At 39.1% G+C, this 18,249-nt stretch overlaps 1 protein-coding gene across 1 annotated transcript; it reads right to left on the bottom strand.

Moving 5' to 3' along the window:
- Window positions 1–506: 506 nt before the first annotated feature.
- Window positions 507–16,770, bottom strand: ARSK (arylsulfatase family, member K; the record flags this gene model as incomplete). The annotated part of the gene is made up of 7 exons (XM_010138402.1): window positions 507–773; window positions 859–1,089; window positions 3,437–3,661; window positions 5,059–5,230; window positions 8,452–8,734; window positions 14,555–14,714; window positions 16,641–16,770. Coding segments are annotated over 7 exons (1,468 nt in total), but the record flags the coding sequence as incomplete, so codon positions are not given.
- Between the last annotated feature and the right edge of the window lie 1,479 nt (window positions 16,771–18,249).

Genomic DNA, 18,249 nt, shown 5'->3' with positions numbered 1-18,249 from the left:
GTAAACTGCAGCTACGTTCAGACCAGTCCAAGCTGTTAACTTTCTGACTGTATTTTAATCGCTGCATTTTCTCTAAGAGGAATGAACTGTGGATTTCTCAATGGAAAGCTGGCTTCAGCATACTCCACTGTAACTGGAATCCCATGACACAACATTTATACTCCCTGCTTTAGTCTGTCCTCAGAAATGGAAATTCCTGTTGAGTTCTGATGCTCGATACTCTGCATTTTCGAAACGAGCTAAATACTCCATACACACAATTAGTGTTTATGTACCATCCCTATGTACACTTCAGTGTTACAGAACTATAACCTGTAAAATCCCTGATCTGTCGTGCTGCCAGTTATACTAAATGCTTCTGGCTTTCCAACACGAAGCGGTAATTGTCTGGTCATCTTTGCTTTCAATGAGACACTCATTCTATTACTTGAAAGACAGCATAATATTACAAATGCAGAATGTTTTCATGTCCTCAGTCATATTAAATCTACATTGCTTTTATTTACTTGGACTAAGCCACTTGTCAATGGCATCTTGGTATTTTTTTGGTTCCCTTAACCAGTCTCGATGCCACCTAAGGTTGGCAATAACATCTGAGTAATTCTGACCCAAACTTTGCTTCCAGCTGATAAACTGTTGTTTGTTATACTCCCGGACCAAAGAAGAAACCTTTGGGTAGTTTACTACAGAGCGGAGCATTTTGTCCAAGGAATGTACAATGACTGGATATTTTATGGCAACATTTCTTAGCTCATCTGGATCGTCAGAAAGGTCTGGAACAAAGAAAAAGTCAGTTAAGAGCCAATTCGCATTTAAGTAAACTTATCAGTCAGTCAGGATGTAAAAGCTGTAACATACCAAACAGTTGGGGAAGTACCAAACGCCCGTCTGAGTACGCGATATACTTCCACTTGCCGGTGCGAAGCATGTACGTGGAGGAATTCACATTGCATCCATGGAACTCGCTCAACACCCACGGGGGCCGAGATGGCACTTCAGAGGGTGACACTTTGTTTTCAGCCTTTCCACGCAGCAGCGGTATAAGAGAATATCCACTGAGGTTCTGCGGGACAGGAATTCTTGCTATATCTAAACAAAGGTACACAAAGGTACACAAAGTCAAAGTGCTACTGCAGCGACTGTGATTTAAACAGCCTCACATCATGCTACAGGGGTCCGAACATAAATGCCGTACAATAAGAAAACATGCATTCCTCACTATTCTCCTTGTAGAATACAGGAACCCAAAAACATGCAAATAAAAAACATCCCTAAGGAACTTCCCACAATCCCATCTTGACCAAAAGCTGTACCAGCTATGTCTAAGTTAATGTTTAACAGATGTTAAAACCAATTGTGATAGCCTCCAGGGATGGGTGTAGGTTTTTTACGTCGTGGCTTTATACCCTTCCTGTTCGCTCTGACCAGCTCAGGTAAGAGGAAGAGATTGTCACAGCACGAAAGGCTCCTAAAAGCTCCATATCCAACATGGTCTAACTACTCATTTCTTTGCTAATAATGGTGCTAAGTTCCTATATAGCATTCTTCATCACTGAATAACAAAACTCTGGACAAAACATGGTCACTGGACCTAAGGAACAATTTTTTGCCCGTTGCGGTTGTCTAGGCATGGCCCAGGCTGCCCAGGGCAGTGGTGGAGTCCTCATCCCTGGAGAGGTTTCTCAGCCACATCAAGGTGGTGCTGAGGGACAGGGGTTAGTGGGGACCTGGCAGTGCTGGGGGAACAGGTGGACTTGAGGAGCTTAAAGGTCTCTTCCAACCCAAATGATTCTGTGATTCAGCAGCTCCAGCTTTTCCAACAAACATCCAGAGCTTCCACTTAAACCAACAAAGCCAGTGCTAACTGGAAGAAAGGTTACGGTACATCCTGCTAAAAAACAGAAGAGCTATTGCACTTCTGGCTGAATTATTCATATCACACAGATTCTGCTGGAATGAAAACATCTGTACCACCCTTGCTATAGGGTCCACCTAATCTCAGAGGTTAAAGGAGGAAGTATTGAACAAAGAATTTGGGTGGTGTCTTAAGAGAGATCACTACCCTGAGACAACACAAAGCAAAGGGATTATATTTATCACAGACAAAGACTTGAAATCTGTTTCCTCACTAGTCAGCAGTAGCACGTGGTCTGAAGAGACAATAGACGACAGAGATCATTCCTCACGTTCACCTTGATGTGTGTGCCTTTTTTGACATTCAGATTACAGGAAAAGGGAACTGCCAGAACAGAAGGAAAGGACTTAAAAACACAAAGTTCTGAGAAGACAAAAAGAGGAGGAGAAGAACAAGACGATAGGATGTTTAAAACTTCTGACCCAGTATGTTAATTGGAGAAAAAGGCACAAGGAAGAAAAAAAGAAATGTTTAACTCTTTACAGGCAATACCACAGCTTATATAAGAACCATATCTGAGGCAGAGATGTATATATACAGATACATAAAAAAAAGTTTTGATAACAGAATTTGGAGGAGAAAGCTATTCAGATTATATTCTATTTTCAACTGGATAACTGGTTCAAAAGTTATGAGAAGAGACAGGCTGATAAATACCTTCTGTTCTGTTTTTAGAAAACCAAAACAATACCGAAAAGGGTTTTTCAGTACACTTGGGCAATTGCAGTGTACACATGACCCTTCTTACACAGCAAGCTTTGCAGACTGCATTGAAAAGAACATTTTTCTGATCTGTACCTAAAAGACACCAAAGAAAGCCTCAAAAAATGAATTCACCTAATGCTTAGTTCCAATGAGACTCATCTCTTGCATCACTGGTTACCTCCACCACATGTAACTGTTAAAAATTCACTCTTAAAAGTAATTCCATCTACGTGTAATCCCATCATTTGACATTAGTCCATTTTATGAGATTCTCTGCCTCATAATAAACATTTCCTTACCCAAGAAGGTAAGAACAGATATCCATTATATGATCAATTGCACATTTCCTACACAAAGCCTTTATCACCTGTCTTCCATGTTACCCTTCATAAAGGATGTTCCTTTGATAAGCCAATGCACCTGACATCCTTTCATTTAATCTCACCTCTGGATGCGTTTACACTGGAATTTCTACAGTAAACTGTTAGGTTTGGAGTCTACCAAGGATTATTCGTACCTAAAATGCATATGATTGGTTTTTAATCACCTTTTTTTTTATAAAAAATAGTTCTTTATATAATCGTTCACTGTAATGGTGTTGATGACAGAAGAGGTAATATGGAACACCATCAGCTCCTTTATTCAATTTTCACTTCTGTTCTTTTCAGTCTGTATCCATGCTCCACAGACAAATTGTTATCTCCTGTTGTGTTTCTACATTGCCTTACAAAGTGGGGACATAATTCTGACTGTAATATAAATGCATGATAATGATAGTAAGTGGGGAAAAAAATAATTTGAAATCACTTAACTCACCAAGCATAGTAGGATATATATCCACGAGAGATACCACATTTCGTATTTGCTGCTGTTCTTTTACACCTGGCCCCATAACTAAAAGAGGAACGTGGGAACTGCCTTCATACATGCTCATTTTATAGAACTGACGGTGTTCCATAGCAAGTTCTCCATGATCTGCAGTGAACATGACAACTGTATTTTTAAGAAGCCCAGTATCCCTCAGAGCTGAAATAACCTCACCTGCAACAAGAAAAAGACACTGAAAAGGACACAATCAAAACATCCCTTTCCAACACCTGTACCTGCACAGCAGCACGCAAACCCCAAGGAAGGCTAGCTGGAGGGTCAGAAACTCCTCTCTCTGCCACAGATGGTAGAGCCCAAAGCGTTCAGTCCTGAATACCAGACCACTGACAGCGAGCTGCAGGGTCTGGCACTTCAGTTCTCAACGGAGTGCAGAAGGTACTGAACAACCACCATAGAATTTCTAAAGGTAAGGATGCACTACAGGACAAGTTGCATTTCTGCTATTATCACTTTTCTTTAATTTCTAGTGTATTATTAGAAATAACTAACAATAGTTATTTCGACAGCAGTAAAGCAGGTCAGCAGGAGCCCTGACACTACATTTAAAGTGAAAGATTCTTGACAGCATCCACTTTACACATTATCAGTGGAAGTTTCTCCATCCTGCACCTACACCCCCAGAAGTGCCCCTTGCACATACATTTGTGCAACGAACACAGGGCTAAGATCCATGAAGTTGGTAATTGAGCAAAGCATTTACACATCTTCGATGTTAAAACACTAACACGATTCTTGCTTGAACAGACTAGTTACAAACTTAAAATACATTACCAAGTTAAACCCCAGTGCAGTTACTTTGCAATACTTTCATTCCCTAAACTGCCAGGCTCCTGTTGATCTCTATTTTTTCATAAAATGAGTAAGAGTAATTCCTTTATCATTCTAACATTGCTAAAAAGATTAGCTTGTTTATTTGTGAATTTCATATTAGAATACAAGGAAAGTTCTTGGTCTTTCATGGTCACTTTTCAAATTAAGAAATAAAATACTGTAAATGAAGAAAAATTTGCCTTATAATTTTTATGTATGTAGACCTTACTGCAATCTAGGAAGAATTCTGAATGCCCAATTAATTCTTTTATTTATTCTTCACTTCTAATGACATGCGGCTAAGGAAGACTTCAAAGGTAGCCTTATTGTCTAGTCTGTGCATTGAGAATCCATCTCCCAGGGTACTTTTATGCTCTTAAAACGTATCTTTCCTTCCAGCTCTGCCTTGCTGATCTGTCTCCTTCACAACTGTTTCCATCACTTCAGTTAGCACTTAAACAAAGAGCATTCGCTTGTTCCTGTATGTGGGTCAAGTGGTGTTTTGCTGCAGTTACTGGGCTTTTACAGGGCCTCCGTTTGGTGGCTGTCATTACGTTTCAGAATGCTTTGAATTCACCTTGCAATAGCCTTAAAAGCAATCCAGTTATTTATCATGTAGATTGATTAAGTAACATCCACGTGATCTGAATTGTGGGGTTTGTTTTTCCACAAGACCACCCTGTCAGCGCTTTCTTAAAAAAATCAGAAGAAAACCCACTGTATAATGAAACATCACTTACCCAGCATGGCATCTGTCTCCGCACACATAGCATAATAAAATGCTCTAATATTTCTCACTTCTTGTTTTGTAAACTCTCCTGTGCAATTCTTGGTGTAGGATGAGTAATAGTCTACAGGATGCATCTCTGAAAGAGAAGACCACTTGGGAATTTTAATAGCTTCATAAGTTACCTAAAAACAAGAGGAAATTAACATTACTTCAGCAACTGAATAAAACAATTTTTTTTTAAAACAAGATTTAATTCTAAAACTTTCTAGCATCAATTCCCCGATCTCAGTTTGTGGTCCAGGAAACACCAGCTGCTCATCCATTATGTGGTGCTCCTACCTCCCCCATACTTCCCCTCTGCTCTCACAGGTATCAAATAGTTTTAAAAGAGAGCTATAAAAATCTGCCAGAAACTAAGGCTAGGAGCCAGAAATATGTGCTTTACCAGATGATTTTTTTTTTTTTTGAGTGATACAAGCAGAACAATCTTCTAAAACTGTGCTCTATAGTAAATACAGAAATACTGGCCTAGTGTAGCGTTAACTATAGGATAACTACAGACCATACGGATCAAAAAGATTGGGTGTATGAGAACCCACAGAACAACATGGAAATTCACTTAGTCTGGGAAGGTCTCTGGGACAGTGGATGACAAATCTTGACATCTTGATAAAAAGAATTCACTGCATTAGGCTGATTTTCTAATAGTTTCATATTTGTTTCTATAGATGTCAATCCATTTAATTATAAAGAAGTGATCAGTTTGAAACTAAGAAGCAGGAGCTGATCAATTACAAACACTGCTGGATTTGTACATTCAAACTGGTACGCTCTCAGGTACTGTGAGCTGTAGGACCAGCCTTAGAGGCTCGAAGTTTGACATACCCGTTTATCCTAGGCAGCCACACTTGTATGCATTCCGTAAGTGCTGCATTTAACAGTTAATTGCTTCTATATCGCAGACTTCAGACACAAATTACCATAAAGCAGAGAAGATGTAAGCTCAGTATGGAAAACTTAAATAATAAAACCACACCTGTTGCTCTTGTTGACGTCCGAAAACCTTCCTTAACAAACAGAGCTGAGGCCCAACAACTCTGTTGTCTGTGCAGCACCTTCCCAGAGCTGCAGCCACAGCTCCGCTCCTGGGCTGACCCCAGCCAGGGCAGCACTTGTTAAGTACCTGGTTACAATAACCGGGACACTTACTGTTCAAGGGGCTCCTTGCAGCACAAGAACAATGAGACCAAAATGGGGTCTAGAAGCATTACAGCCCTGTTAATTGGAGTTACATCCCTGTTTATTGGTGCAGCAATTTAAGTACCAATCTCTGCTGAATCCAGCTTGGTCTTCCCCCAAGGTGTGGCAGAGGTAACTAAGAGCTGTTTGGGGAGCTACCAGCATAGGGACATTGCTAATTGGTGACCTGGTGGTGCTGGGCTCGATGATCTTAAAGGTCTTTTCCAGCCTGACCAATTCTATGATTTTACAGCGTCTGCCTCTCTGGCGCATGGCATATCTTCAACCACCAGTGCTCTTATAGCCACATGTTACAATACACATAAAGTTCCACCTCCCACAACCGTCAACATTCTCTCTGAGTTATCTAGCAGATATATTAAGTCATCTACAGTTGGTAAGACAGCAGGAGTTGAAGTGCCCACAGAGACAAAACCTGGCTTGTAATAGTCAGACATACCAAAACCTACCTTTCCTTAGGCCCTGTAGAAAACAAGCTGCAAGAAGACATAATGGCAGATAAAAATAACAGCAGACGAGTGCTTCAGTCATCTTGCTATTGCTGAAGGCCCTTGGCTGTATAAAGTCACATTTTAGACTCCTCAAATGGTACTTACTAGTTGCTTAAGATATAACAGGAGCAAAGGTGTCCCTCTCTCACAATTTGTCGTAAGACTGAACCCTTTTTTACAGGACAAACTAGTTTTAAGGGTTCACAAAGTCATAATTCATAGCTAGGAGAGAAGACACACGCCCTAGAAAGCACCAACTTGTGCAAAACACATCTGCTTAGCAACACAGGGATTCATAAACACACCATGTTGATACTCCTGTATCTGTAAACATATAATTTAATTCAAGATCTTCATCTAGCACTTAAATGTCTTTAAAAGACTGCTTTCTGTTATTTTCAAAGACTGCTTCTTCCATGGCCAAAACACAGATGCCCTCCAGAGGAACCAGCCAATGGTTAGTACAAGGTAATGTGGTTCATGCAACTGAGTATGTGTATATAGTGGTTCAAAGGGCTTCAGCAAACCATGGAGTTTAAGTACTTAAATTGGATTAAGGATGACAAAGATCTGTCAGAGATGTTATAAACCTGTCTGTGACTTGGGAGGAGGTACCCCCACTTACTAAGACATGTCTAACTCAGGAACAAGCACCTAGAAAGCTTTCCTTAATGTTTTTTTTGTTTGTTTTTGCAAATGAAGGGGTTTTTTTATCCATGATCTTCATCTTGGCACAAACTTCTCACAATTCCTGGAAGAAAAAACCCACAATCCTCACTGTTACACAGAAATTCACGTCTCTCGACCTTCATTTGCCTATCCTTTTTTCTAAATCTTTGTATTTTTGCTGCACCTTGGTGAAGAGATTGTGCTGTTCCCCAGCAGAAAAGGCCAAATGAGTTATATAAATTGCATATGGATTTCTTTCTTTTTGAAGTAATCATAAGGTCTTTTAAAACCTAATTCTCAGTTCTTCAGCTGCAGAGAATCTTAAAGCCTTTATGCAGAAAAGCTGTTGTAACCCATTTATATTTTTATTACAGACAATGGCACCTGGAGACTGCACAAGGCAGGGAAGAAGTATTTACTGCTTCTTTGCAATGGAGTGCTATTTGTTAGCTTTCCTCTTACGGACACAACGGGACTCTTCTGCACTCTTAACATTGAAAAGCTACAGTAGCACAGAAAGAAGTTGATGGAAAAGAGAGACTTCTCCCATGTCTTACTGCTTCATGTTCTAAGTTCGTATGTAAGTAAAGTCAATCTCTCCACATAAAACTTGGACAAAATGATTACATATAGCATCATCTACAACAAGCACAACACAGAATGTTACAATGAGCTTCAGACCATTACCGAAAAAATATTACAGCTAAGTATAGCAATTTAATTTTCCATTTAATGTGTTTAACTCCAAATGTCTTTATTTATTCAGTGATTAGTGCTAACAAACCCTTTCCTACAACAGAGATCAACTCTTTCCTTCCACTGGCTTAGCTTTAAATCAGATATTTAACATCTCATCCAAGTACTTTCTTATTGTATACTTAAATATCAAAACTCAGTCTGGCTTGAAAAAAATCACCTAAGGAATAAAATACTGTTCATAATAAGTACAGTTATAAATAACTTCAAACTTCATCTTCACATACCTTTTCAAGCCAATAGGGAGATGTTAAAAATGTAGAGGATCCAAAATTTTCTCCTGCATAGGGTGACGGATATGGGTGTGGTAAATTTAGTCCCAAGTAAAGTACAAATGGTTCAGTAAGGTTAACGGCTTCTTCCTTTATCCAATTTACTGCTTTATCAGTATTCCGCCAATCTGCCTCCATCACTCTCACATGCTTCTTATCGCCAGTAAGATTTACCATGGGTCTCCCTTCTTGCCGGAGCAGGAAGTCAACATCTCTAGTCCAGGCTTCCACACGGTTACTGAAAATATATACACGACATACACATTCAGTGGAAAATATTGTCTTCACTCTTCCTCCAAGTAAGAAGAGAATTCCTGAAGAACTTCCCCTACGTTTGTAGCTATGATCTATTTGAAATGTCTACATACAGGAGAGCAGTTATGCAAATGATCAATAGCTATTGTGCAGCTATTTTATACTCAAAGCTTTACCTGTTTTTCTCTGCTTCTGAATCTCCTTTCTTACATACTATCACTTCAGGTCAGAATGGTTCTCATGCCTACACAACAGTATTTACAAATAGCATCTCCATCTTGTTGTCCTGTTCTTCATTCTGGCATTCTGGATTCACATACTATCTATATGGTAAAGAGGGGCTCAGATTTTTGTGATTTGAAAAGTCCTCTGAGAGAAGCTGCCTTTAGAAGCAACATTCTAGTTTTGGATTGTACTATTACAACATTTTTAAACACCATCAGTGACAACACATCTGTAAGAGTGACTTATCTTTTACATTTTTTTTTATGTAGTTGATAAATGCTATTAAGAAAAGGGAATAATGGTAGGGAAGGGTGTAGAGAAAGCAAGAAGAGAAAAAAAAGACAACACTTTAATGAAAAAATATTTTTGGAACATGTTTTCCAGTATCATGACAATTGTTGTCCCACTAAAACACTGAGAAATCTGAGCTGCAGATGTCCTTGTTTCTTTGCCAGAGTGAAGGACACCACAGCTGCCATAAGCCAGGGTTGGGAGGAAAGAGCCCGTTTAAGACCTTGACTAATCTTCATTATCTTCACGGTAATTTCAGTATCACCAAGAAACGATTAAAGAAAATACGAAACTGCTCAAGGTTTGATCACATATGTTCATCAAAACACAGCATTATTACTGATTAAAGAGCATCCAGCCAGTTTTGTCTCCACAGGAATTTTACCGGTGTCCTTTTAACCTTCAGAAAAAACTGTTCAGAATTAACTGTTACAACAATTTTTTTTAGTTGTTTTAACTCCTTATTTGGGTTCACACTTTTAAGGTAAACACGCTTGAACAAATTACTTAGAACAAATTATGGCCTCCAGAGAAAGTATGTTTCATAAACATTAAAATGAAATTATGGTGAAGGGGGTAGGGAGTGTGTCAAATTGCATCTAATGTCATAATATTAACTTATATAGAAGACATTATTATGTAAGTCATACGCCAGTCTGACTACCCGATCAGATTGAGGTTAGGATCAAGCTAAAAAAACCCAAACACCCCAAAACTAAACCCCATGCCCCCTACTCCACCCTCACCACCCCAAAAAAACCCCCAACAACCAAAAAATCCCAAACCCCAATAAACCCCAAAATACACCAATAAAAAAATCCCAGGTCAGACCCTTTCACATTCTGGAGCAACAAAGACTACGTTTTGACACATCCAAGAGGAAAATTAATTCCGAGGTAGAATAGGAGAATAGGACTTGCCAAAATAAGAATCTCTGAAGAGCCAGGAGGAGAGTTGAAAAAGAGGATAATACTAGATTAAAACCTTGAATTTAAAAGGAAGGAGCAAGGACTTGACAGGTAACTATTGAAAAGCTTTGGAAATTAATTCCAATTGTGAACACTTTTAATGGGAATGAAGAGGAATCGTATCTCCTTTGCTAGTAGACATTGCTCCAGCAAGGGTAACAAACATACAGTGGAAAAAAAAGCTGATAAATAAAGGATGGGAATAAAAACAATGCAACATTGCAGATGAAGCTTAAGGAACGACTGCCATTATTAACCCAAGTGAAAGTAATTACATGACAATCAGTAACTACATCTACTTTAAATTTTCAGTGAAGGCAGCCAACACCACTCAGGACACACAGTCTTTTTGACAGGACACAAAGGATTCACATCCTCCACAGTCCAGCAGATGAAGATCCAGCTCTTTCTGTTAGCATCTATTTCTTTGTATGTACTTCCCAGAAGCCCTCTTCCTCAAATCTCATTAATTCATAGCTACGAATAATTATGAGCAGGTCACATTCAAGTAGATATTTAGTGTATTTCACTAAGTATTTGTATTTTAAAGGTAAGTAGAGCTTTCATTATTAGAAGGATGATTTGGGTTAGTGATGCACTATTTGCAATGGACTAGGACAAAGCAGAAGAAATGTATGTCACACAATTTAAATACTGCAGCAGAAAAATTAAAAATTCTTTTATTATTAGGCAAATATGGGATCAGGGTCTGGTTTTATTGTTTAAAGAAACAACATTATGGGCTTAAGAGAAGTTTCTAAAGAGATAATACTGCCCATTGGATTTTGCACTAGCTGAGCTGTCTTATATCCCTTCTCTGGTCTCCTCTTTAAGAAGAAATTAAAACAGCAGGACGTCTTAAATATCTCCACAATGAACAGGAACCTTTGCTATAATTCTTCTACAGTATTTCTAGATTACTTAATCGGCTACTTAGTTTTTAAATGTCCACACAGAAGCCATGCTAGGAACGAGATGTACTTTTTTTCTCTGATTGAGGAATTGTATTTGCAGGTTTAATTTTTTAAATTATAAACTGTGTGAACTGCCGTTTTCAAATTCCTCTTCTGTAGGCACAGAAAGGCTGACTAACCAAATGTTCATTTTCATTTATTCTCAACCCCTACCCACACTTAATAACATTAAGTCCACAGCTCAAACCTCAAACTCTCGCTGAAGGGAAAGTTAGGAAAAAGTGTATAAAAAACTTGCACCAGGTGAAAACGTAGGACGAAGGCCTAGGCCAAAAGTTGATTAAAGAGAAAGATCAGAATACGTGATTGTAATGCCACTGATACTCATGCTGCTACAATTTTGCAAAACCCTGAATTGTCTTAATTTATTTCTTATCTGTGGAGACTTTTAACAAAAATACTTAGAATGGTACCAATAAACCATTCAAACGTGAGAGTACCAGACAAAATAAATATGAGAGCAAGGTTAAAGCAAAGGGGAGCATTGATAGCAAGGAAGATGAATGACTTCAGCAGAACAGCTCAGTGCTGAAGGAGGGACTGTCAGTGTTGGGATCACAGAACAGATGACTTGGCAGCAGCACTCTGAGAGCAGAATGGTAGACAGGTCACGGTGCACTGTGTGTGCCATTCCTCCCGTTATTCCAACGGAAAAACAGAGTATGAGAGAGTCACAATGAAGAAACAAAAGGCTATTTTCCTTATGTTCCTGATGACTGGAGTAAGCAAGATTTCAAGACAAAGTATCACACCATAGCAACTTTTCACTCCCAAAGACTGTAAAACACCCAGGCAAAATGCCATTTCAACATTGCCAACCCACAGGAGAAACAGGGAAGATGTCATCAGATGACACCCCTTGCCCTATCACATGCCAGCAATCCTGTGAAGACTACTTCAGCACAAATCTTCATCCTTGTGAGCATGAAGGCTATGAGATAATGAGCTGGCAGAATTTAACAATTCAGAAAGTTAAGCAATGTTAAAATTCCTCTTCTATATGGTCTGACATTAATGTTTTCTTTGTATTAATTCCTACACAATAGAATTTATTTGAGAACTAAGGACCATCTGTTTGTCTGTCTGTTCAGCTTTGCATGCTCCATGACAAGGCCTTTGTACTAAAGCCAGAATTCACCTTCTGCTCAGGCAAACAAAAGCAACACCTCTGGAATCCAGATATTCATATGCAACCAACCTTTTGTTCAGTGCCACCTTTGTGTTCCAGTTATCATATGAAGAGCCAGGAACTTTGGGAATTTCTTAGAGCTGCTGCTCTTTAAACCTGGAGTGACTTTAGATTAAACAGATTTCAATGTCATAAAACATTTCTTCTATCTCAGTGAAGGGCTGGGTGAGCGCATACTAAATACTATTTGGACAACACGGAATTTTCTCTGCACAAAAATGATTCAGGGTCTCTACAATACTGCAAAGAATTTTCATTTTTCAGAGTAATTTTAATTTACTAAATATCTATGACTTTGTGCGTTGTACAAGTAACTGTTTCTAAAAAAAAAAAAAAAAAAGGTTTCAGAATAATGCAGTGTTCAGAAAAACATTTAAAGCAAAAGACCAGAGGTCAAACACCCATCTGTTCACAGCTGGGTGTTAAGTCACTAAGAAGAGCTGCAGACAGAGACAAGCATCAGCAGCACATGCACATGTACACTGTCAGGTGAAGTAAGTAAACATCCACTTTTTGCTGTAATTCTGTCTTTGAATAATCTTTTATGTCCAGTGTAGAACTGGTATATGGAAAAAGCAAAAAAAGTTTTCTTTTCTGACAGTCTTGAACTGTAGAAGAAGTTATTACTTTGGTCAGATTTTGAAGAGGATTTTGAAGAAGATTTATAAAGTATTTTGCAGATAAAAAGTAGAGTGTACATACAACATACTATTAACTACTCATGGGACCTTTCAACATCTGACTGCTCATTTTAGTGAGAGAAGTGAGGAAATTTTAAGTAACTCTCACCTGTTTAGTATGAAAGAAAAAGCTACTTTTTATTATTATTTCAACAATGGACCATCATTATTAGTCAGGGAGATGGTGCATCTTCATAGAAACTACAGAAGAAAGACACCGTATTTTGTTCCAACTGTCCAGACAGATTATGCTTATTTGTTTTGAACACAATGCAGTGAGATTCTAAAAAATTAAGCATTTTCCACAAAGTGCTGTGGTTCTAGTCACTTTTTTTTTAAAGAAAGCTGTACAGCATAGCAAGTACAGCAGTACTGGGTTTGCATGTCCAGGTTTTGTAGCAGAGGGCTACAGGGGTGTCTTCTGTGGTAAACTGCTAGAAGCTTCCCCCCATGTCCAACTGAGCCAATGCCACCAGCTCCAAGATGGACCTGCTGCTGGCCCAGGCTGAGCCCATCAGCAATAGTGGTAGCACCTCTGGGAGCAGAAATTCCCCTGCAGCCTGTGGGGAAGACCAGGGTGAGGCACGCAGTCCCCATGCAGCCCATGGAGGTCCACAGGGGAGCAGATAGTCATCTGGAGCAGATATCCTAAGCTGGAGCAGGGGAAGAGTGTGAAGAGTCCTCCCCTGAGGAGGAAGAGACAACCATGATGAACTGACCACAACCCCCATTCCCTATGCCCCTGCGCTGCTTGCAGGGGAGGAGGTGGAGAATTTGGGAGTGAAGTTGAGGCCGGGAAGAAGGGAGGGGTGGGGGAAGATATTTTAAAATCTGGTTTTGTTTCTCATTGACCTGCTCTGATTTTGATTGGCAATAAATGAAATTAATTTTCCCAAGCTGAGACTGTTTCTTCTGTGATGGTACCTGGTGAGTGATCTCCCTGTCCTTATCTCAACCCACAAGACTTTCAAGGGGAGTGACAGAGCAGCTTCGGTGGTCATCTGGTGTCCAGCCAGGGCACACCCACCACAACAGCACAAGTCTGTCAAAACATACGGCCTTCAAAAAACAAACGAACACCTGATGTTTTGTGATAGTAGATTTAATAATCAAATATTACCAAACATGTTTCTTTGTGGTGCCTTTTCTGCACTGCTAGTATAATCAAGCCAGGAAGTCTCAAGGCAAAAATAAATGGTTTACGAATTTTAATCAGGGAGCAACACCAACGATCAAAACCAGCCTTCACTCATGTTGGGCAAAACCACATTCTTGATATTCCTCTCCCAGCCACAGGTAAAAGCCAAAGTACATCTGCATGGGGCATGGGATATGCTTGCTTCTTCCTGAAGTCACAGGACAGATTCCTGTATTGTTCCTAAGGGAATTTCTTTCAAATTAAAGCTGCTACCATCTCAATCAGAGACGGAAACCACTTGCCAGACAATTTCATAGCAGGAGAATATATCTGATTACCTTACTGAATGATGTCCAGAAGTATAGTCCAATTTCCCATACTTCTGCGTGTGGTAGCCATGCTTCGCCATGAGATCCATCCATGTTACATAATCTGGATCTAGACCTTTGAAGTTATTCCAAGATTCTGTTAAATGAGTGAAAAGACCACTCCACATGGCTAGGGGAAAAAAAAAAAAAAAGATACATTTTTGATGAGTATCTAAATATAAATTGAATATACTTGAGAAGGGATCAATTTCTCATTATTTCAGAGGTAAGAAGTCCACAGTGTCATCATTTACTAAATAATACCCAGACCCATAGAAGGTGGTCCCATCTTTCCAGGTGCTATGCAATCATTAAATCAAGATTTTCTGTAGATGAGAAAATATTCTTATTGATTACAGAAAGAAACATATATTCTGATGAAAGAATCATGTATTTATATATGTTCCAGAGTATTATCTTCAGTTAGAGTCAGTTAGATTTTAAGGTGAATTTGAAGTATGTTTGTAGAGGGAATTAGAGTATATAATTTTTATTAATACCACATCCTCAGTTTTATCCTTTTTAGATAATCTACTTCACCACCAGCTGTAGAAACAATCAAGGTCATTAAAGATGTCAAGAAGAAAAAAAAACGAAGGGAAGAGTTGCAAAAATCTAATTTATTAGCAAATTCCTCTGTTTCTTTACAGCTTGTCAAGAATTGTTCACTCTTCCCAATGCTAATTTAGAGTCAAAGGGAGTCCTAAATCAAAACTAAGCGGTTCTACAAGCAGTGGAGATATCCTGTGAGCACAAACAGTGTGTCAACCCACCCCATACCAGAGAGATACTCCTACTTTTCCCACCCCAAATCTCTCCTAGAATGATCCCTGACACCTGCACAGTAGACATACCCTCAGCTTCTTGCAGGTCTCCAAGCTACTGGCTAAACAAGAGATGTACTGCTGGTTCAGAGCTACGCTTGTGATGACTGACCAGTGGTCACAATGATGTTGATGGACCACCTAAAATGCTAAACAGAATTGATGAATTGTTGAATTCATCATGGAGTTTCTTCCTCACTGGAGGCACTAGCTGCTATTTTCACAAAATTTCTTAAAATCAAATAACCTAACAGAAGGTTGCTGTTCTCACGAACAAAGGCTGTCTGAAAGACTCGAAAAACCAGGAAAAAGAAAACAGACTGACAACATGTTCATGTAATCTGACTCACTTCAAATGTGACCTTGAGAAACGGGAAATTGGACTAGGTTATTAATAAATGCAATACTGAACACTAACACTAAATTTGACAGCCTGTGCCTGCTGCAGTCAGGACAGGTTGCTTCTTCCAGTGCAGGCTTGCGATACAGGGAGTTCTCCCTTTCAGCTGTAGATGGAATTTCATTTACATCACCTCTGGAGGGTCTTTGCAACACCTGATAGGGCAAAATATCTGAACTTTAAGATTCAAGAAGAATGTATCTTCCTTCTAACTTCCCAGCAAGTTCTGCAAGTGTGACACTGAACACAGGACAAGCATTGCAGCAAGTAAAGAAAAATAATGAAGTACTCAATTACAGCTACTGAAGGATACACCATGTATTTAATAGACTTGGAATAAATGCCATTGGAAGGCAGTGCTAAGAGCCATTGACTTATTCAGCTGTTAGTATTTAATACTTTTTCCTGAGAACGGGAAAGAGATTTATTAATTTTGCTTTGGGAAAGGAGAGTAGTTCTGAATGCAGCTTCAGCACTGCGGCAGACAAACAGACTATTTCTATAAATCCTGAAGATTTTAAAAAAATACTGAAGCTCCAGCAGCAGAGTTTGTAAAAAGATTCGGGAGCTCTCACATAGCTGGAAAAAGGAGAAGAAAAAAACAGTAAAGGAAGAAGCATGAGAAGCAGAAAAGACAAACAGATCAAACATGTGAATACTGTTTAAATTCAGACACAAACTAAAAAAAAAAAAAAAAAAAAAAAAAAAAAAAAAAGGGGGTAACTGAAAAGCAAAACAAGCCCCCAAATTAAATCCTTTGGAATTTTCCATAATTACCACAGATTTAAACTGACATGTGCAAGTATTTATCTGAGGTTTTCATTGGTCCTACCTGCACGGGAAGGGCAGCAAATTGGAGAATTGGTGTAGGCATTAAGAAAGAGAGTGCCGTGTCTCTTCATTAAATTTATGAAAGGCAAATCCACAGTCTGATTTCCTGGATAAAATGTCAAGCGTCCATCCTGCAATCAAACAGAGAAAAACAGGATATAAATAGCATTAACTCAAACTATCAGCTGCATTAACTTAGGTTTGTTATACCTTGAACTTGTATTACTCGAATGTTGCCAATTCTACTCGGGTATGGAAAATAAAGTGTTGAGGAGCTTTAGTTAGATCAATAGAAAATGAATTACTTATGAAAAAGTGTAATGCAACAAATAACTGGACTTCTCCACAGTAAACTTACTTCCTTTCTGTTGCTATACATATTCTAAGCTCCAGTTCTGTCAGGAATAGAGTCCTGCCACAACACGTTCAACAGGGATAGGTGTGATGAAAGATGAAAAGGTATGAATGCTGATATAGATGTGTGCACTGCTACAAATTGCTGTGAAATCAGAACAATACCCCTCCTTTTTCTCCTCTAAAAGGTTTACCCACAACACATCTTTGTAACTTATTTTAAACTATGGAATGGAGAAGCGATCAGCAAGCTGGAGGAAGGCTATTCTCCCACTGAAATGCCACCTGCAGTGTTTCCCTTTTGACACTTCACTCATCTTTCATTTTACCTATCTTTTAAGGTAGAGTTTTCAACCAGTAACTTTAAAAAGACCCAAATTTTTTAATTGGTATTTCCACTGTATACAAAATTGTCACTAAATTACAAAACATCCCATTACAAAATGATGATGACATGAAACCAGGTTTCATGTAGACTGCCCTGTTTCAAGTCACTGTCTTTTCCTGTCACTTGTCTGCCTTTTCTTTGTTCAGTAAGACATCTCAACTCAGCCCAACACTGGTCAGCTCTTTGGGGAAGAGATGGCTGACAGTGAATCCGCACTGTTCTAGTAGCTCCCAGTCAGGCATTACTCAGAGGCAGGCATCGAGTGAGTACCTCTCCTCTAGATTTGTGACAGAAGCACAAACACGTTAAAGCATGGGTAGCTTGGCAGTCATACTTTGCAAGCGCATGTAGGCAGACTGACAAGAAGGCCAGCAGAGTGCATCAGAATCCAGTTACAAATTCTCCATCTCCTGGCTCATTTGTTCCAAAGACAATGGACCAATCACTACATCAGCCTCTGTGTAATAAATGCCATCAGGCAAATTCTGACCTCTAATCCATATAAAGGCCATGGACCATCCTGCCAAGTTACCTGAACTATTGTTAAGTAAGAATAGTTGCCATGTGAGAAACCACAGCAAAACAGCTGGCATGTGACTGCTTGTCACCCCACAGTAACATCTTTGTATCCCCACGCAGCATTTTCCACACTACACAACATGCTTTCCATGCCATATGCTGAGCAAGCCTCATTTGGCACGATGGGTTCTTGGTGCATGCTGAAGCTAACAGTCATCACTACATGACATTAAGTACAAAACTGAACTGTGGCTTTTACTGTATTTTTTTTGTTAGGTGAGAGATCTTGAAGGCAATTATTTAGTGAGATATTACCTCTTCAACAGAAAACAATCAACTGAATGACCGT

Source organism: Buceros rhinoceros, unplaced genomic scaffold (assembly GCF_000710305.1).
Source record: "Buceros rhinoceros silvestris isolate BGI_N320 unplaced genomic scaffold, ASM71030v1 scaffold10466, whole genome shotgun sequence".
Classification (NCBI taxonomy): Eukaryota; Metazoa; Chordata; class Aves; order Bucerotiformes; family Bucerotidae; genus Buceros; species Buceros rhinoceros.
This window is presented reverse-complemented; position numbering and strand designations above follow the sequence as displayed.